At 45.2% G+C, this 21,393-nt stretch overlaps 1 protein-coding gene across 1 annotated transcript in view; it reads left to right on the top strand.

Annotated features, from left to right (window-relative positions):
• The window catches only part of bmp6 (bone morphogenetic protein 6), a 35,115-nt gene that overhangs the window by 11,899 nt on the left and 1,823 nt on the right, over positions 1-21,393 (top strand). Inside the window, exons 2-6 of the mRNA XM_021562656.3 lie at positions 5,137-5,329; positions 8,428-8,576; positions 8,907-9,104; positions 20,239-20,315; positions 21,267-21,377. Of these exons, the coding sequence (XP_021418331.2) occupies positions 5,137-5,329; positions 8,428-8,576; positions 8,907-9,104; positions 20,239-20,315; positions 21,267-21,377 (728 nt within the window). The remainder of the gene's footprint in view (positions 1-5,136; positions 5,330-8,427; positions 8,577-8,906; positions 9,105-20,238; positions 20,316-21,266; positions 21,378-21,393) is intronic.

Genomic DNA, 21,393 nt, shown 5'->3' with positions numbered 1-21,393 from the left:
CACAGCTATGCAATGTGGGTATGGCAGCTCATTCCTGAATGAATGGCAAATTAGAGAGACTTAACGACAAAGTGGATTGTTGAGTAGATTTACAGTCTGAACTGTTGGCTGGATTCTAACCCAAGCTCTTGTTTTGGGTTGTGTAAAGTTCCAAGTTGTTTTCCATTGTGGCTAACAATAATGCATATTACATGCCTCAGGTCAAGTGTAGTTTATTCACAGTCGAAATGTGACAAACTATGTTCTCTGCACTCCATGTCATGGATTTGTAATCAACATTCTACTTCTACGAAAACATGAGATGTGGGCTATATAGTTTGCAGCTATAATTAGAAACAGGGTTTTAAAACAACATTATCCAAATGGATCCAAACCTCTTTATTCTCCATCAGAGTGGTGGTACTCAAAGAAAACCCCTCTCCCCTGCCGATTTGGGCAACCCTGACTGAACACTACTAAGATAGCTCTCCCCTTAACCCTCATGTTGTCAAACCGTTACTCAGCAGAAACTCGTTGGCTTTGACACTTGTTACATTTGCACACACTGTATATAGATTTTTCTTTTTTCTATTGTGTTATTGACTGTACTTTTGTTTATCCCATGTGTAACTCTGTGTTGTTTTTGTCGCACTGCTTTGCTTTATCTTGACCAGGTCGCAGTTGTAAATGAGAACTTGTTCTCAACTGGCCTTCCTGGTTATATAAATGTGAAATAAAAATATTATTAAAAATACACACAGACCTCCCCAAAGTTGCTTTGAGCTTTCAGAGACCTGTTATCTGGGTCACACAGGTGCTGTTCAGATTTGGTGTTAACCACCACGTTTTGCTACAGCGCCCCCGTGGTTTGGGAGGGGGTAGTGGAGGTGTGTAACTACTAGCTAGCCAGTGCCCTGAGGAGCAGTGCTGTGGGGGAGACAGCATTTGTTTTTCTTTGCGGTTGCGGGCGGTTGAGGGAAAGGACTGGATGCAGCCAGAGGGATTAAATGGAAGGCGACTGCCGGGCTCTCTCCAGGGGATTGGATGGAAAACATTTAGAGTGAGAGACGCCGTTGACCACTGACCACAGAGCCACCCGCCCACCTCTCCCTCAACGCCAGTCTGGTCTTCTTAACACTGCAGACACTCTCTCCTCTGTCCTCTCAGCTCCCTCCCTCTCTTTTTCTTATTTTCTGTGGTTCCTTAACCTTTACTTTTCCTGCATTCAAAAACAGACCTCAATTAATTTAAGTTAATCTTCCTGATTTTGGTTTCTTTTCTTAGTTTCCTTCTCTTTCCCTCCCTCCCTGCATGTCCCATTTAGTTTCCTCAGTCATTCCTCAGTCATTTCCTACTACTAGAGCGTCCATACTGTGTGGGGGCTAATGGCAATAGCACCAGGACACTGAAGCCACATGTTGCGCAGGTGGAAACAAGAGAACAGACAGCAATAATACCTTTCCGAGACCATCCTTCTTTTTCTCTGTCCCTTTCTGTGTGTGTCTCTCTCTCTCTCTCCTTCGGTCGTATCGCCCACCAGGTTTTAGTGAATCATCAGAGACATTCCATTCTCCCGTCTACAGCATACTTTCACAGGTCACCACTGTCTCTAGGGCTGCTCAGTGTACTTTCCCACTGTATGTGTGTGTGCGTGGTGGTGTGTGTTTGTATGTGGATACTAAAGACCTCAGGTGTCCAGTGCAGCAGGATCATTGACATTTATAGTCGCAATTTTTTAAATCAACGGTCCTTTGTAAATGCAGTCATTTGTGTGGGGGTTATGAGTGTGTGTGTGTCTGTGTTGGGGGGGGGGGGGGTTATACACTCGCACTGGCTTTGTGACCACATTCTGTGGTTGTGCTACAGCATGTGACCACTGTTTCTGTGCTGGAGGTGTGCATCTGGTCAGTCCACCCTAACTCTCCCCTATTGACCCTACACATGTTACTGTATTTCACCTACTGTTAGCAAGACGTTGCTAATGTTCTCTTAATGCTACATCTTCTGGAATACTCTCAGGAGAAGCAACTCAACGTCCCCTTCATGCCTTCTCCCTCTAGAGCCCAGGTCAGTTTAAACAAGATGGAAGTGCTCAACGGACCATCAATTGCATTTCAAGCCTCCATCTTAAACCCATGGGTGCTACGTGAGATTTGGAATACCCTGGCCTCTCCCCTTGAAAGAACTGTCACTAGTGTAAACCTCAGGCTGACCTCTGAGCTGCAATTCTCACTACAACTTGTGTGTGTTTGTGTGCCTGCGTGCCCGGTAATGAACCATTCACTGTCAAGAGGCATCAGAGGCCACGTCAACATTCGGGCTGCTGATGTGAATAAGATCTTGTTGGTTTCCTGTGTGTGTAAAGGTGTCCGCATACTTCCCATCAAAGTCTACGCCCCTCCGTTGATGTTCTTTAAATAATTGTTTGTTGTCATTCAACTAGAGAGTAATTGTCTTTATACAACAGCCCAAAAAATGACTTGAGAAATGCTGCACCAAACAACTTATTAGTATTTAAAAATAAAATTAGGGGGGGGGGGGTGTAGATCAGCTTTAATATTGCAGATAGATTGTAGCTTCCATTCTTTATTTTCTACATACCCCAACTGGAGTAGTGGGGTTATTTTCCACCATAATTTGCAAATAAATTCATTAAAAATCATACTGTGATTTTCTGGATTTTTTTTTCTCATTTTGTCTGTCATAGTTGAAGTGTGCCTATGATGAAAATTACAGGCCTCTCCCATCTTTTTAAGTCGGAGAACTTGCACAATTGGTGGCTTGACTAAATACTTTTTTGCCCCACTGTATGTTATGTCAGAAAAGGCCGTTATAAATTCTTCTGTCCTGGTTAAAAACAAGTTGTCATCCAATAGGCTTTGATTCAATTACTCTGTAAGAGTAATATATATGCTAATTATGTGATGGTCCAACTGCATTCTGAGCCCTATCAAAACTTTTTAAACTTTTGGTACCAGAGAGAATGACATAAAAATGTAATCAAGACAACTAGCTTGATTAAGCCTCCATATATCCACTAGTTCCAATATATCCATGACATTTGTGATTTCCTTAACATCTTAGTTAGATGTAACCAAACATCTTAGTTAGACATAAAATTGCGCGTCTAAGACCTTCCTCAGCAAAAACGTCACAATTAATGACATATTTCTTGAGTTATCTTAGATTAATTCTGACTATTTTGAAGAAGTGGTTATGGCGTCTCAAGCTGAACAAACAGTACTATTGATGCTTTTTTCATGTTTTTCAAGCTACGTTCTTTTAAGGGTGTATGCGAGCACACTCCTTCTATTCGCATAGCTGAGTTCGGCTAGGCGCCAGTGGAAGGCTTAAGTGGGGTCCTGGCCTTGTGAGTCCTGGCTGGCTGCAGATGAGACCTGAGGTGAAGTGAGGTGCATCTTCCTCCACGTCCTCGCGCTCCCCCATCTTCCATGGTGTGTGTGTGTGAGTGAGAGTGCGCGCTAGTCTCTAAGGGGGTAAGCTCTGGTAAACCCCTAAAGCAGTGAGTATCTCTCTGTGTGTCTCCAGGGGGCAGCTCGTCATTGAGCTTTCCTGCTGTCTTACCAGGGGCGGACTGGCCAAGGTTAGTCAGTCAATTGAAGCCTCAGTAGTTGGATGGGAACAGGGGTCCCGCTTCATACTGTCCCTTATTCTCTGTGAGACCCTCCAAAGTGTCTCTCCTCCCTAATTGGGAACACATATGCCAAGATGTACTATGGGTACGGGGGTACCCTTGACCCCTGTTTGAAGAGGGGCGATGCGGGGGGGGGGGGACTCCCTATGTCTCTAGGAGAGAAGCTACTGTCCCACAAGAAAGTCTCTTCATGTAGCCTCCGTACTGAAGTACTGAACCTCCTTATAGTACCTCCCTTGGCCCTCCCCCTCTCTCCACATCCCTGCTCTACCATTTAATTTACTCCTCAGATTTGTTGGGGAGGGCTGGCGTGGCGGAAGTGTGGGCTCTGTGTCTGCACCTCACAAGGGAACGCCGCATGGAAATCCAATCAGAACGGGAGAGCGGGACAGGACACTCCATCCCGACTGGACTTGTACTTATGTGGCGGGAAACACACAGGCAGTGGAGCCAGTCCTGGGAACTACAGCGGTGATTGTGTGTATGATGTGTGTGTGAGACTGAGCATGGTTAGTGGCACGAATGCCATCAGTGTGCAGGGGAGCTCACTGTGGTTCTTGCTTCTCTCTCTCTCTCTCTCTCTGTGCTATTGAACTGTGGGGAAGTCCCCGAGCGAAATGGGAACCAATTCCCTGGGGAACGCATTATTATTGCAACGCATGTTGCAGTTGAAAGAGGGAAGCTCTGTTGGGAGGCAATAGTTGATTTTTGTCATTTGTAGCCTCTGAAGTGGTCATTAGAACACAGACTGAGTTTACAGCCCTGAAATCATGGGTTTTCACTTCAGACGATAACAGGGAATTTATTTTAGGAAGCTGTAAGCCACAGCCCTATTAGTCCATATGCATAAATCACATGTGATGCTTTGAAACCCTTTTATGGTGTACCTCAGTGCTGTGTCTGTGAATGAGATACTGTGTTGACCACTCAACTGCATAGGAATACATGGAACGCCTAAGTAACTAACCGCATTACAGTATAGCAGGCGGAAGTCCGTTTTTACTATTAAAAACATGTTTTACTATCCCTGTGTGGCCTCTTCATGTCAAGCCCTGTTTGTTATGCTAGCTGAGTTACATGTTAACATCCCACAGTCAGTAAATCCCCATAAAGTCAGGGGAATATTTTTAAAATCTAGAAAACTGTAACTGTATATAGTTGGTCAGCTTTTCCTGTCGGTACATCATTTTTTTGTATTTAGCCTCAATTATTTGGACAACTCAAAGTAAGATATGTTTACATACACAGACTTTGCAATATGAAACCCAATACTATGTGTCTATGTTAATGAAGACGGTTAAGATTAATTTGACATTGTATACTAGTGGGTGTGGAGGGATACGAGATGCATCAAAAGTCATCCTGCGTTCAGCTATCTCTCCTGTTCAGTTGAATCCCTAGGTTTGACTGTTGCATGTCTCAGCGAGGTCTAACCAATGATCTGATTTACAGTATGTGCGTGTGGCTCTAACCTGTGTCTCTGCCCTGTGTGTGTTTGATAGTGGAGGACGATAGAGAGCTGTCGCCACACAGACGGCACCACAAGGAGTTCAAGTTCAACCTGTCCCAGATCCCAGAGGGAGAGGCTGTCACCGCCTCCGAGTTCCGCCTCTACAAGGAGTGTGTGAGCCGGACCTTCCGCAATGAGACCCTCCTGCTCAATGTCTACCAAGTGGTACAGGAGCACCCCAACAGGTAACACAGCCACACCGATACCCCCTGCATTCACTCACAGTCCAGGCTTTAGAATATGTCAATCTGGTGAGAATATGATCATATATTCAATCCCTTTTCACAGTCAAATAGCTTGGTGCTTGCTAGTGTTATATGCATGGGTTTATATCAGGGTTATCTTGTTGTCAGTTGTACTGTTTGAAAGTGCTGCAGCGATGAGGTGTTATCCCATATATTTGAGGTATGTGTAAGGGCTGCTGAGTGAAAATCCTCCATAAAACACGGGCAGACCGCTATGGAATCCTCTCTCTAGTCCCCATCTGGTTGTGCTTCCAATTAGCTGTCTAACACTGGGATGACATGAACAATACAATACCAGACCCTAAGACTAAGTGAACACTGAGATATGATGTGAGACTATCCCATTCCCAACCTCCTGCTATGCCGTCCTCCTAGTCAGTCCTGAGCTTGTCCAGATGAGGGGGAAAGTATACTGTATGCAAAGGGAGGACTTAGCTACATGCACTTCTCCAGCCATTGATTACATGTTAGTGTAGCGTAGGCAGCATCCTCTCCCAGCCTGGGAATTGATAGGGTGTTGGTGAATTTAGTCCAGGCTCCTCTCTCTGTCGCTGTGGGAGACAGACTTCCAGCTCTGGTTTTCTGCCATGTATTTTTTGTAGAATGAGGCATGACCACAACGCCTTACCGAAATAGCCTGACTTTAGTAGAGTCCAAAAAAGAGTAGCAAGGCCAAACATTTACATTGTGGCTGCTGGGAGAGACGTCCCACGCAGAGACAACGGCCAATGAGATAGCTGGAGGCTATATACTTTTTTTAAACAGTGACCAATAGGAGACGATGTAAGATTATGCAGTTGTTCATTGAGGCACTTTTCAAAAGCCACAAAAAGTTGCATAATATGTCCCAAAATGCTTGTCCCATGGCTTTGTAAGATGGGGGTCTGTCCTCTGTTTTCCTCCTCATGTGTAGTGATGTAGTTGTATTATTACATTTGCCGTATACGTTTCTGGTCGTCTACAAGTCTACAAGTCCTCAATTCGATTACAGTTGTAAAGACAGTTGCTCTTTTTGCATTTTTGCTGGATTCTTCTTTTCCTCATAGCGTTTCCATGTCTATCATGAGGTACTTGTTTGCCACATTCCTTTATCTTTACAATAGACAGTTTGTGCTCTGCTGCCGACATTTTTATCAAAATGTTTTGATATTTCGGAGATTAAAGGGGCCAATATCTCCAATTACTGTATTATTGTAGGACAAGGTTTTACCTTGAAGCGAATTAAATAGTTTGGTTCGTGGGCTCCCCGAGAAACTCGATTTGTGCTTGCAAATTATAAATACTTGTGTGGCTTGCAGAACACATTTGCTGACAAACAGATTCATTTGCAAGTTGTTAAAGTCTTGGAAGTTATAATTGCTTTGATTATAGCTCCTAATCTTTAATAAGCAGATGGGGTAGTGAAAGCTTGCAAGTAGGGCTGAACAGAGGTGCAACTGCATATCATTGCCAAAATACATTCTCTGAAGTTTCATAAAAAGCCTCAAGATAAGCAAAAAATATAAATCCTTACGTAAGGATTCATTTGCAACAGTAATGTCTCTGGTAGTTGTTGTTAAAGTCATGCAGGCGGTCTACAAACTCTGGGGCTTTCCGCTCCTCCTCCCTTGTTCACAGTTAAAAAGGCTTCTGTTATGACACTCAGCAATAATGATAGGCTGTAGAATTATACTACAGTATTCACTTCATTGGGGTGGTTTGTTTGGCAGTACGCAAGGAATGCGAGGTCTTGCAGATAATGTGTTGATTGCAAAGAATGTGGCCTTAGTCAGTGCAAAAAAGGTCAGGTTAACATGCACTGGTATGTGTTTGTTTCCTTACTAAATAACATTACTACGTAGTTTCATATTCTCTCTCAACAACACCCAATATGTCAGTGCACATTTAGCACGGTGTTCTTGAGAACTGTGACGTAATTATTTTGTTTACAAGTCTTGTCACCAGTCTAAAGCTGAATGTATGTTAGAACAGTACAAGCCGTCTAAACAACAGGCCGATATGGTGCGTTTTTAACTGCATTCATTTGACAGGGCCAGTAAAGGAGATTTATTGGTACCAAAATACACAAAACGTTGACATATGACCTTATTATTCCAGTTCATTTAAGCAGTCAATAAGAAGCTTTACAATAGGGCTTTAGTGCCACGCCCCCTGCTGCTCCCAGATGGACCCCCTGCCAGTCCACAGGCTTTAAAATGGCTGCCTCGATCAGAATGAGTCAGCACTGACCCTCCGGACCCACGCTGTGCCAAACGTGTGAACTACCTGAGGGGGGCATTGGGAATGGCCTCATATGGAAGCCCTCAGAAACACTCTCATTAATGAGCAATAACGAGGGGCTGCCGATGCATGACTGCAGGGGCATTCCCGGAACACCTGGGAGTTTGTGGGGCTTTGATGTGTGGCCTGGGGAACGCCCGGCGGACCTGCGCTGTGTCTTTACAGTAATAGGGATGGGGACAGACCTCTTTTCTCTCCTTCTTCTTCTCTCTCTCTTTCATTGGGTTGTTGTTGTCTTTTGCACCTGAGACCTAGCTACAGTTATACAGTGGGGCAGGGGATGGTGGTGGGGGGATGTTACGAAGTAGAGGAATGTTATACAATGTAAAACAAAAATGTCCTATGTGGCTCAGTTGGTAGAACATGCACACAATACTGTAAGTCGCTTTGGTTAATATAATATTATATATTATTACAAAGTCAAGTCAAGTGTCCCATAGACTCTTGATGTGCAGAAGTTAATGTCAATCAGAAGCATGCCAAAAATGTATTTAACATATTTTATTTAACCAGGAAGGTCCATTGAGGTCAGAAGGCATCTTACTCATGTTTACAGTATAGGAATTAGCTATCCTAGTGTATAGTGCCAAAATCCCTGAATGGAAGCTGTACGAACACATGAAAGTCATACTGACATGATACAGTATCTGTTATGGTAGTGTACCAGTCTTTGATGTACATTTGTATACTTCTCTGAAGATGGGAAAGCTGCTAGCTGCCCCTCAGTCATGGCTCCTTGTTGTGAACCGTGTCCCCAGGGAAGCAGACCTGTTCCTGCTGGAGTCTCGCAGGCTGTGGGCGGCCGAGGAGGGCTGGCTGGAGTTTGACATCACGGCCACCAGTAACCTGTGGGTGATGAGTCCCCACAACAACATGGGCCTCCAGATCAGAGTGGAGACCAGCAGTGGTGAGCACAATGCTAAATTAGAAACATATGCTAACAGCTAGCATTGGAAACATGCTAACTAACTTTAGAATTTTCATCATGAAATGTAAAGAGTAGTGGGCAATAATAGTGTTTTTTTTTATGTGTCACAATGCTGAAATGAAAAGGTTGATATCTTTGCAAATCAAATACATTTATTTGACACAAAACATCCATCAAAGGAAAAATACAGACATTTGTCACAAATATATCAGTAGAGTGTATGATACTCTTCCAGGTAGAGTACGCTCAGTAAACTGTAGCCCATTCAGTATGTCCAAGTGATTGATGGCTGGCCTCTCTGGAAAACAGGGCGGAGCATTAGCTCCAAGGAGGCGGGACTAGTTGGGCGTGACGGAGCGCTGGAGAAGCAGCCCTTCATGGTGGCCTTCTTCAAAGTTAGCGAGGTGCACATCCGCACCGCCCGCTCCACCAACAAGAACCGCAACAAGAACCGCAACCGCCCCACACAGCCCCAGGAAGGAGGCTCCAGGGGCCCAAGCCCAGCAGGTGGGTCCATAGTTTGACTAACTCCCACTTAAACCCTCAAACGATTGTGCTGAGTACCGACACAACCTGTACTGTGCTGGCTTGGATTTATTTTTTCTACATTGTCCTTTCCAGCGTGGTTCCAGCAATTATGGTGGATGCGCTACCAGGCTAGTTCATTACAGCTCAGTAGTGTGACAAGTATATAACAGTGTGAGGAATGGGTATTGCTTTGTTTTACTTGTTCGCTCAATTCAGTATGTGGAAAATTTCTTTCGATTTGTACATATTATTCACTATTGGAACATCAATCATAAAGTCAGCTGGGGACTTTAACAAATCAAATATGAGGAAAATGCTACTGAAATTCTATCAACACATTGCCTGTATTACTCGTGCTTCAAAAACACCATTGTTAATGTCCCTTCTGGGATGGATACAAGGCCCTTCCCCGTCCCCCTTCAGCAAATCAGATCACGACTCCATTCTGCTCCTCCCTTCCCATAGGCAGAAACTCAAACAGCAAGCACCCGTGCTAAGGTCAATTCAACAATGGTCTGACCATGCTTCAAGATTGTTTTGTTCACGCGGACAGGGATATGTTCCGGGTTGCCTCTGAGAATAACATTGAAGTACAGTTGAAGTCGGAAGTTTACATACACTTAGGTTGGAGTCATTAAAACAAATTTTTCAACCACTCCACAAATTTCTTGTTAACAAACTATAGTTTGTTATGACACTACTTTGTGCATGACACAAGTAATTTTTCCAACAATTGTTTACAGACAGATTATTTCACTTATAATTCACTGTATCACAATTCCAGTGGGTCAGAAGTTTACATACACTAAGTTGACTGTGCCTTTAAACAGCTTGGAAAATTCCAGAAAATGATGTCATGGCTTTAGAAGCTTCTGATAGGCTAATTGACATAATTTGAGTCAATTGGAGGTGTACCTGTGGATATATTTCAAGGCCTACCTTGACATCATGTGAAAACCAAAATAAATCAGCCAAGACCTCAGAAAAAATGTAGACCTCCACAAGTCTGGTTCATCCTCCAAACGCCTGAAGGTACCACGCTCATCTGTACAAACAATAGTACGCAAGTATAAACACCATGGGACCACGCAGCTGTCATACCGCTCAGGAAGGTGACACATTCTGTCTCCTAGAGATCAATGTACTTTGGTGCGAAAAGTGCAAATCAGTCTCAGAACAACAGCAAAAGACAGTGTGAAGATGCTGGAGGAAACAGGTACAAATGTATCTATATCCACAGAAAAACAAGTCCTATATCGACATAACCTGAAAGGCCGCTCAGCAAGGAAGAAGCCACTGTTCCAAAACCGAGATAAAAAAGCCAGACTACGGTTTGCAACTGCACATGGGGACAAAGATCGTACTTTTTGGAGAAATGTCCTCTCGTCTGATGAAACAAAATGAGAACTGTTTGGCCATAATGACCATTGTTATGCTTGGAGGAAAAAGGGGGAGGCTTGCAAGCCGAAGAACACCATCCCAACTGTGAAGCATGGGAGTGGCAGCATCATGTTGTGGGGGTGCTTTGCTGCAGGAGGGACTGGTGCACTTCACAAAATAGAGTGGCATCATGAGGCAGGAAAATGATGTGGATATATTGAAGCAACATCTCAGGACATCAGTTATAGCTTGGTCGCAAATTAGTCTTCCAAATGGACAATGACCCAAAGCATACTTCCAAAGTTGTGGCAAAATTGCTTAAGGACAACAACGTCATGGTATTGGAGTGACCATCACAAAGCCCTGACCTCAATCCCATAGAACATTTGTGGGCAGAACTGAAAAGGCGTGTGCGAGCAAGGCCTAGAAACCTGACACCAGCTCTGTCAGGAGGAATGGGCAAAAATTCACCCAACTTATTGTGGGAAGCTTGTGGAAGGCTACCCGATACATTTGACCCAAGTTAAACAATTTAAAGTCAATGCTACCAAATACTAATTGAGTGCATGTAAACTTCTGACCCACTGGGAATGTGATGAAATAAATAAAAGCTGAAATAAATCATTCTCTCTACTATTATTCTGACATGTCACATTCTTAAATAAAGTGGTGATCTTAACTGACCTAATGTGACACTTTTTACTTGGATTAAATATCAGGAATTGTGAAAAACTGAGTTTAAATGTATTTGGCTAAGGTGTATGTAAACTTCCGACTTCAACTGTATACACTGACACGGTGACTGAGTTCATCAGGAAGTGAATAGGTAATATTGTTCCCACTGTGACTTTTAAAACCTACCCAAACCAAAAACCGTGGATAGATGGCAGCATTCGTGCAAAACTGAAAGTGCAAACCACCGCATTTAACCACGGCAAGTTGACTGGGAATATGGTTGAATACAGTGCAGTTATGCACTCCATAAGGCAATCAAACAGGGAAAACGTCAGCACAGAGACAAAGTGGGGTCGCAGTCCCAAGCTGTGTCCTCAAAGCATGTGCAGACCAGCTGGCTGGAGTGTTTACGGACATATTAAATCTCTCCCTATCCCAGTCTGCTGTCTCCACTTGCTTCAAGATGTCCACCATTGTTCCTGTACCCAAGAATGGAAAGGCAACTGAACTAAATGACTATCACCCCGTTGCACTCACTTCAGTTATCATGAAGTGCTTTAAGAGGCTAGTTAAAGATCATATCACCTTACCTGACACCCTAGACCCACTTCAATTTGCATACAACTCCAATAGATCCACAGACGATGCAATCGCCTTCGCAACTGCGCACTGCCCTATCCCATCTGGACAAGAGGAATACCTATATAAGAATGCTATTCATTGACTACAGCTCAGCATTCAACACCATAGTACCCTCCAAGATCATTATCTAACATGGGGCCCTCTGTCAGAACCCCGCACAGTGAAACTGGGTCCTGGACTTCCTGAAGGGCCGTCCCCAGGTGGTGAAGGTAGGAAACAACACCTCAACTATGCTGATCCTCAACACAGGGGCCCCACAAGGGTGCGTACTCATCCCCCTCCTGTACTCCCTGTTCACCTATGACTGCGTGGCCAGGCACGCCTCCAACTCAATCATCAAGTTTGCAGACAACACAACAGTAGTAGACCTGATTACCAACAATGACGAGACAGCCTACAGGAAGGAGGCGAGGGCCCTGACGGAGTCTACAAAACGAAGGAGCTGATTGTGGACTTCTTGGATACAACAGAGGGAGCATGGCCCCATCCACATTGACGGGGCTGCAGTGGAGGAGATGAAAAGCTTCAAGTTCCTCGGCGTACACACCACTGACAATCTAAAATGCTCCACCCACACAGACCGTTTGATGAGTAAGTCACAACAGCGCCTCTTCAACCTCAGGAGGATGAAGAAATTTGGCTTGGCCCCTAAGACGCTCACAAACTTTTACTGATGCACCATTGAGAGCATCCTGTTGGGCTGGATCTCCGTCTGGTACGGAAACTGCACAGCCCGCAACCGCAGGGCTCTCCAGAGGGTGGTTCGGTCTGCCCAACGCATCACCGTGGGCACACTGCCTGCCCTCCAGGACACCTATGGCACCCGATGTCACAGGAAGGCCAAACAGATCATCGACCACCCGAGCCACGGCCTGTTCACCCGCTATCATCCAGAAGGTGCGGTCAGTACAGGTGCATCAAAGCTGCTATCTCAAGGCCATTAGACTGTTAAATAGCTGTCACTAGCCTGCTACCGCACCGTTGCTCAACCCTACACCTTAGAGACTGCTGCCCTATGTACATAGACATGGAATCGCTGGTCACTTTAATAATGGAACACTGGTCACTTTAATAATGTTTACATACTAATTTCATGTGTCTATACTGTATTTTAGTCAAGGCAATCCTATTAAACTATTGCCGTATATATTATATTCTACAGATATACTAAATATTCTATCCACATGTCTATAATGTCTATACATCCCATCATCCCTTCCTCATTTTGCTACTTTACAGTCTTATTCTAAAATTGATTAAATAAATGTTTTTCCTCCACAATATACACACAATACCCCATAATGTCAAAGCGAAAACAGATTTTTAGATTTTTTGGGCAAATTTATTACAAATATAAAACAGAAATACCTTATTTACAAACTAAGTATTCAAACCCTTTGCTTTGAGACTCGAAATTGAGCTCAGGTGCATCCTGCTTCCAATGTGATCATCCTTGAGATGTTTCTACAACTTGATTGGAGTCCACCTGTTGTAAATTACATTGATTGGATATGATTTGGAAAGGCACACACCTGTCTATATAAGGTCCCACAGTTGACAGTGCATGTCAGAGTAAAAACAAAGCCATGAGGTTGATGGAATTGTCCGTAGAGCTCCGAGACAGGATTGTGTCGAGGCACAGATCTAGGGAAGGGTACCAAAACATTTTGGCAGCATTGAATGTTCCCATGAACACAGTGGCCTCCATCATTCTTAAATGGAAGAATTTTGGAACGACCAAGACTCTTCCTAGAGCTGGCCGCCCAGCCAAACTGAGCGATCGGGGGAGAAGGGCCTTGGTCAGGGAGGTGACCAAGAACCTGATGGTCACTCTGACAGAGCTCCAGTGTTCCTCTTTGGAGATGGGAGACACTTCTGGAACAGGGGTGGGCAACTCCAGTCCTCGAAGGTCTGATTTGTGTCAGACTTTGTCTCCTTCCCTAGAAAAAACAGCTGATTAATCAAATTGCATTCTAAACTGAAGATCATGATCAGGTGATTATTGGAGTCAGGTGTGTTAGCTGGTGCTGGGGCAAAACGTTGTCACCAATCAGGCCTTCGAGGACTGGAAATGCCCACCCCTGTTCTAGAAGGACAACCATCTCTGCAGCACTCCACCAGTCAGGCTTTTATGGTAGAGTGGCCAGTCCGAAGCCCCTCCTCAGTAAAAAGCATATAAGAGCCCACTTGGAGTTTGCCAAAAGGCACCTAAAGAACTCTGACCATGAGAAACAAGATTCTCTGGTTTGATGAAACCAAGATTGAACTCTTTGGCCTGAATGCCAAGCGTCACATCTGGAGGAAACCTGGCACCATCCCTATGGTGAAGCATGGGGGTAGCAGCATCATGCTGTGTGGATGTTTTTCAGCGGCAGGGACTGGGAGACTAGTCAGGATCGAGGGAAAGATGAACGGAGTACAGAGAGATCCTGCAACAGAGTGCTCAGGACCTCAGACTGGGGCGATGGTTAATCTTCCAACAGGACAACGACCCTAAGTACACAGCCAGCACAACGGACAAGTCTCTGAATGTCCTTGAGCGGCCCAGCCAGAGACCGGACTTGAACCCGATCTAACATCTCTGGAGAGACCTGAAATAGCTGTGCAACGACGCTGTCCATCCAACCTGAGCTTGAGAGGATCTGCAGAGAAAAATGGGAGAAACTCCTTAAATACAGGTGTGCCAAGCTTGTAGCGTCATACCCACGAAGACTCGAGGCTGTAATTGCTGCCAATGGTGCTTCAACAAAGTACTAAAAATAAAATGTTGTACATTTTATAATAAGGCTGTAACGTAACAAAATGTGGAAAAAGTCAAGGGGTCTGAATACTTTCCCGAATGCACTATAATTGTACTCCTGATTCTGACATTGCTCGTCCTAATATTTATATATTTCGTAATTCCATTATTTTACTTTTAGATCTGTGTGTACTGTTATTGTTGTGAATTGTTAAATATTATTGCTAGAGCTCGGAACACAAGCATTTCACTACACCCGCAATAACATCGGCTAAATATGTGTATGCGACCAAAACAATGACATTTTATTTGAATCAAACCCAACTGCACCTTACAATTATCCCACAACATCACACCTCACACTCACACAAAGCACAAGACAATATCCAAACATCTGCAAGCCGAGCAGGGAAGCTCTCAAAGCACCGGATTTCAGTGTAATTGACGGGGACATCGGAAAAAATAGAGTCCGAGAGATGGAAACTATCCCTAGATGCATGACCTCATCATTTGAGAGTGCACTTTACAGTACCTGCCCTCTGCCCCCTCTTCATACTTAGCGGCTGATGTTATGAACAGGTATGCAGGCAAATTAAATTAGGCTCTAATCCGGCTACTCATCAGCGATCATCCCCTGGCTCCGTCATAACACTAGCATAACGTTAGCCTTTGCTGAACATAAAGCTGGCCCTGTGAGGGGGGATGCCAGTGCTTTTACAGCAGGAAGAGCTGTGGTTCAGAGGGCTTGTGACTAATATCTGCCTGATCCCAGCGCTAATTTGACAGATGAGGCCCAGGCTAATACTAAGCCCTTATGGCTAGGGTCACGGGGTCAGCTACTCAGCTTCGTAACCGTCAACGTTACAATAGTAGCTCAAGTGATTTTCCTCACCACCTCAGTTTCACATCATCTGTTTTGATGGCGATACCATCCAAAGGTTAGAGGTGTTGTTGGATGATGTTTATTGGAGTTCTACAGTTTTTTTTTTCCTTTTCTGGAACACATCATAGTTCATCTTTATTTAACCAGGATAGTCCACTAAACAGTTCTCATTGTTATCATGGGAGTCTGAAGTTATTAGTTTGTGGTTCCATCTCTGTAATTCATCACACCAATCATTCTGGAAAGAATCTGCCATATCTGCTTTGCTGTAGAGTCTAGAGTTCTAGACATTACATTATGGCCATGCTATTCTCAGTAGTGCGGTGTCCATCAGATAAAAACCCTCAGAACAAAGCAGGACAGAGGAAAACGGAACAGAACAGGCTCCCAGAACGGAACAGAACAGGCTCCCAGAACGGAACAGGCTCCCAGAACAGAACAGAACAGGCTCCCAGACCAGTCTGCTGGTGCTCAAGCTAATGAGGACAATCTGTTGAACCAACGTGTCCTGAAGGATTGGACTTTATGTAACCCAAAACATCAATCCCTCGGCCTCGCCACTTGGGATGTCTGGAGCGTAAATATTTAGATCCCGCGCAGGAAGTTGCGAGTCCCTTGCAACAGCAAGTGGCGATGATCAGGCAGACTAGTGAGGCATATGGTTCCAATACCGCATCACTCACTCACTTCACAGGCTCTGAGGAAGAGAGGAAGGATGGATGGATAAAGGGAGCATCCTTCTTCTGTGCTGCTCTGAGGGAGAAACAAATAGGGACAGTGCCTCATTGTTTAGCATCTGATGGGACCACCATCGCCCCCTTTACAGTTTCCGATTCATATTAACAAATCAATGTAGCTACACACCAGAATAATAGTATGCTTAATGCTTAAGAACACAACAGCCAAGTCATGAGCTCTGTTCCAACATCCACACTAGCGTGCCACTTAAATTACATGCCCAATATATTGCTTCATTCTAAGTGGTATGCTAGCATGGATATTGGCAAATAGCCATGGGCTCATCATGTAGGTGTCTTGGTGTTAGTTAGCCTACGATAACACAAGCAGAAAACCCTATCCGACAAATGAAATCACACCTACATACTGAGTTCCTTTGAGAGGGGAAGTTTGTACAGTAACTGTACGCTTGGAAATAAAAGAGAGAGAGAGAGAGAAAAAAATAACAGTACGACACCTTTAAAGGTAATTTGGGGTTTGGGGCGGTAATGGAAGCCGGGCTTGGCCCTTTAACGACCATCCAGGAGGAGTATCACTGCAGCCTAGCCGGTCGTGGCCCCAGACCTGTCCCAGACCTGTCATTACCCAGGCCAGTCATTAGCCGCTCGCTAAAAGACTGACCAAGTTAACAGTATTGCTTAAAGAATTCTAATAACACGGCGCTGTCCAGCTGTGTGTTTTCATCTCTGCCTCTCATCCTCCAGTCTCCCTTTGTTTACTGTTGGTGTAATTAGACATTGGCGAGCTCTGCAGAGGGTTTAATAACCTCCCTGATGAAAGACAGGAAGAAAGATAAACTTCAGTGGAAGAGGGAGGGAGGGAGGGAGAAAAAACCCGGCATGGACACAGACAGACAACAGTCACATTTTCTTTTAAGTCTTCATGGGAGTTTGAAGAAGCTATCCCGTTCTCTCTCTCTCTCTCTTTAGGAAAACCCTGTTCTTTTGGGAACGCCACGGCCTATTAGCCCATCGTTCCATCACCGCCTCTCGACAGGCACAGCTTGTGTAATTGCTACTGTAAAAAGGGGCCGTTTTGAAAATTGCCTCTTTTTTTTTATTATTTTTTTTAGAAAGTTTCGGGAATAAACCATGGAATTACTGTGTTCAGTCCTGGAGATTGAGGCTTTTGGTGGAAGGAACCCATTTAATGTTGTATATGCGTCACTCCCCCCCGGCAACAGTGTAGTGATCATTTTGTAATTGGCTCCATTGACTTCTATATTTTTGGAATGACAAGGGATAAATGTTATTTATTGACTTTTCCCTTGTCAGCACCTTTAGCTCCACTGTTTTAAGGCCCTTTTGAAATGTCGTCTATGGTAATAAGGAAGCCAGGTTTTTCAGGTTAGAAGCGTATTAAAGCCCCTTGGGATCCATGCTCAGCGGTAACTGTGGTGGATTTACATTTTACAGGCAGGAAGGGGAGAGGTGGTTTATGGGTACCAAAACTCTGGCCTTTACACTCACTCAATGAAAGTCAACAGTAAATATCAGCTTGACTGTAAATACGGATGGTTATAAAGACAGAGAGGTGCAAGGAAACAAGGTGTATGTGTATTCCTGTCTGTTAGAGTGTGTCTGTGTGTGTGCCTGCATGCACGTATACACATACACAAAGTATGTTTCAGAGCATGGTGTATTTATTTACTTTATTGTGTGTATTCAACCTTCAGAAGAACTTTTCCACCTGGTCACCCAAGTCCTCTGTTCCCCTTAGTCCTTTCAGACATTGTCCTGTTACATGTCAAACTGTACCAGGGTGCTTGTTAAAGCAGCTGCCCAGGGCAGGGGGGGGGGGTTCAGTGACATGGTCCCGTGACACGGTCCCCACCCTGTGATTTGGCTGGGAGCTGAATGTCTGGGCCGTAAAACAGGGCCATCGGGGCCTGTGTGTGTGGAGGCAGGTAGCTAGGTCACACCATGCCATGTGAGAGGAACACTAGCCCCAGGGGACAGGGGTTAAGTACCCTTTCGAAACCGGCTCCAGGACCTCAGTGAGAGGCAGATTTATCTCTATAAATATTTACCTTGCAGAGGCACAGCCGAGGTGGCGGGGAACCCAGACTGGCCCGGGGGCTGACGGGCTAGGCAGGCAGGCTGACCCAGAGGCTATGGCCGCCCTGCACTGCATTAGGACAGATACTGTAGCTACACCCCTCCTCTATCGCCCCCATAGCTACACAAACCATCAATAGACACCCAGCGAACACGCACACGCACGCACGCATGCACACACACACACAGGAAAGAACACGGGAAACACCTGAGTGTCTCTGACGGTAACAGCCAGGATGACCTCTCAACCCTGACCTTATGACCAGATGCCACATTTTCTGTTTTCCAACCTCGGCGTGAGTTAACCCCCGAGTCAGGTGACTGCTGCACTTATGTTGAAGTGTTTCCTGTTCCAATGGGAAGCGAGTGGCGGGTATTTTTAATTACCGTGTTTCAGGGCAACTCTCGCGCTCGCCTTGGGTCGTCATTGGGAGCAAGCACACTTGTCTGGGCTTGTTATGTTTATGTGAATTTAATCTAATTAGTAATTACATCATGTCATTACAGTTATGAATCCACATTTTTTTTAATTTTTTTTTTTACATTTTTTGAATTTCATCCTTTTTTCTCCCCAATTTCGTGGTATCCAATTGTTTAGTAGCTACTATCTTGTCTCATCTCTACAACTCCCGTATGGGCTCGGGAGAGACGAAGGTTGAAAGTCATGCGTCCTCCGATACACAACCCAACCAAGCCGCACTGCTTCTTAACACAGCGCGCATCCAACCCTTTAGCCAGCCGCACCAATGTGTTGGAGGAAACACCGTGCACCTGGCAACCTTGGTTAGCGTGCACTGCGCCCGGCCCGCCACAGGAGTCGCTGGTGCGCAATGAGACAAGGATATCCCTATCGGCCAAGCCCTCCCTAACTCGGATGACGCTAGGCCAATTGTGCGTCGCCCCACGGACCTCCCGGTCGCGGCCGGTTGCGACAGAGCCTGGGCGCAAACCCAGAATCTCTGGTGGCACAGCTGGCACTGCAGTACAGCGCCCTTAACCACTGCGCCACCCGGGAGGCCTATGAATCCAAATTATGGCTCTCTAATAACGGCGGCTGAGTGGGTCGGCTGAAAACAAAACAAATAAAAGCGTTCATTTTGGCGGCCTGGTAGGAGCCTGCACTGTGTAGATTACTCGCTTGCATTGATAAATCGGAGACTGGAGCCACTTGGTCATAACACAGTACAGTAAGGGCCATGAGTTAGTTCAACTCACCACTCCACACCCAGCTAACTAAATAAACTGGTTTAATGACTGGGTCCCGGTCTCCAGGAGGGAACAGACAGGGCATGAGGGGGTCTGTGAGTGACTCGTCCCTGTCCCCCATTATTTTGACAAACACACGAACAAAGAGATGGTCCTCTCTGCCACCCCTGATGCCCACCTGGGCCCCAGACTGTATGGCATATAGCCTGGCATGGTTTGCCCACTGTTGGCTTTAAGGGAGCTCCTACAGCAGGAAGTAATGCCACTCTGTGCCGATATCATAGCTCTCCTCACACTCTCTCTGTTTAGTAGGAGAGGGGGACGAACGCAACAACAAAAAATCAGCAGGTGGACTCTCAACGTCGTCAGTGGAAAGTCTGAGTCACCCGTTTTGACTTCAGAACGCCGGCCAGTGCCAGCAATGACCTTCCCCTCTGAAACACCATACCTGTGGTTGACACCCGCTGAGTCGCTAACTCTGTGACTCTGCGGCTGGTTGGGACGAGAGGGAGATAATTCAAACAAACTGCGGAGAGAGGAGGGCAGTTATAAACATGTTTGTCATCGGCGTCCGACCCAATGCGCCCAAAAGCCGACCAATTCAATTTGGCAAGCTTTCAAATGAATTTATCTTCAAGTGAATGTGAGGCACATAAAATAACCCATTACACAAATGAACCCATGTTACTGTGAACTGGTGTAACACCCATACGTGTCATACTACCCAATACGATATATGACAGCGGAGGCATATGATTCAACCCTGACTTCTAGTTCTTTCTTCCCATTTAGAATACAACAGCAGTGACCAGAAGACAGCCTGTAGGAGACATGAGCTCTACGTCAGCTTCCGGGAGCTGGGCTGGCAGGTAAGGATCAAATACCCCCCCCCCCCCCCCCAGTGACACACTGGTGGACTACATTACCCACAATGTCCCATTTGTTCAGAGTAAAGAGAGTTCAAAACGATACAGACATGAGTCAAACATCACAGGTCAAAGAGAAGGTCATTGAAGACTACGGTTGCAAAAATATGGTAACTTCCCAAAAATTCCCTGGTTTTTCCAGAAAACCTGGAAAGAAGGAATCATCAGGAGAGAATAAACAGGATATCCGGAATCCTCCAATCATGATTTCTGGGAAAACCTGGTAATTTGGAGAAATGTACCAGATTGTTGCAACCCTAGTGAAGACATTTGGTAGGTGAAAGCAAACCAACAAGCAGGCTTTTGTACCGATTGAATAACCTTTTAAAGAAGCATTTATAGGCATTTGGTAAGAGCTTAAGTGGCCTGTGAACTCTGTCAGGTCACTGGGTGTGTTGGGTAACAGGGGCCGCGAACAGTTAATGGAGGGGAAAACATGCAGCCACCTAGGTCCTGCAAAACAATCAACCCCCTGTTAAGACAGCACTGACATCTAGAGGGAAGATGCCAACACACACACACACACACACACACACATAGGTCTATACACACACACACACACAGAGAGTGAGAGACTGTAGCAAAACAGCCTGCTGCCTGAGTGATTCCACAGGCACTTGTACATTTCTGCACTGATCTGTCCTAGGAGACCCAGTTGAGACTGAAGGTTGTGAAGTAGGACGCTACAGTCCAAAGGGGTTTAGACCTTATGCGAGTATAAATGGCCTCTGACAATGCTGCGGCTGAACTGGCACTGTTTTACTGAACTGTATATTGTACCCAGTAAAACACACAGTACCTTTTTGCCACAGGATTCCATTTCCAGAGTCTTCAGAACACATTGTAGACCCGGGTTTAGCCATAGTAAATGTATCCCTCTTGTGATTGTATCAGGACTGGATCATTGCACCTGAGGGCTACGCAGCCAACTACTGTGACGGAGAGTGCTCCTTCCCCCTCAACGCCCATATGAATGCCACCAACCATGCCATTGTGCAGACACTGGTGAGCACTCCAGGAA

The sequence above is a fragment of the Oncorhynchus mykiss genome, chromosome 15 (assembly GCF_057628025.1).
Source record: "Oncorhynchus mykiss isolate SJ-2025 chromosome 15, ASM5762802v1, whole genome shotgun sequence".
Taxonomy (NCBI): Eukaryota; Metazoa; Chordata; class Actinopteri; order Salmoniformes; family Salmonidae; genus Oncorhynchus; species Oncorhynchus mykiss.
Note: the sequence above shows the minus strand (reverse complement) of the source record. Positions and strands in the feature narration are given on the sequence as shown.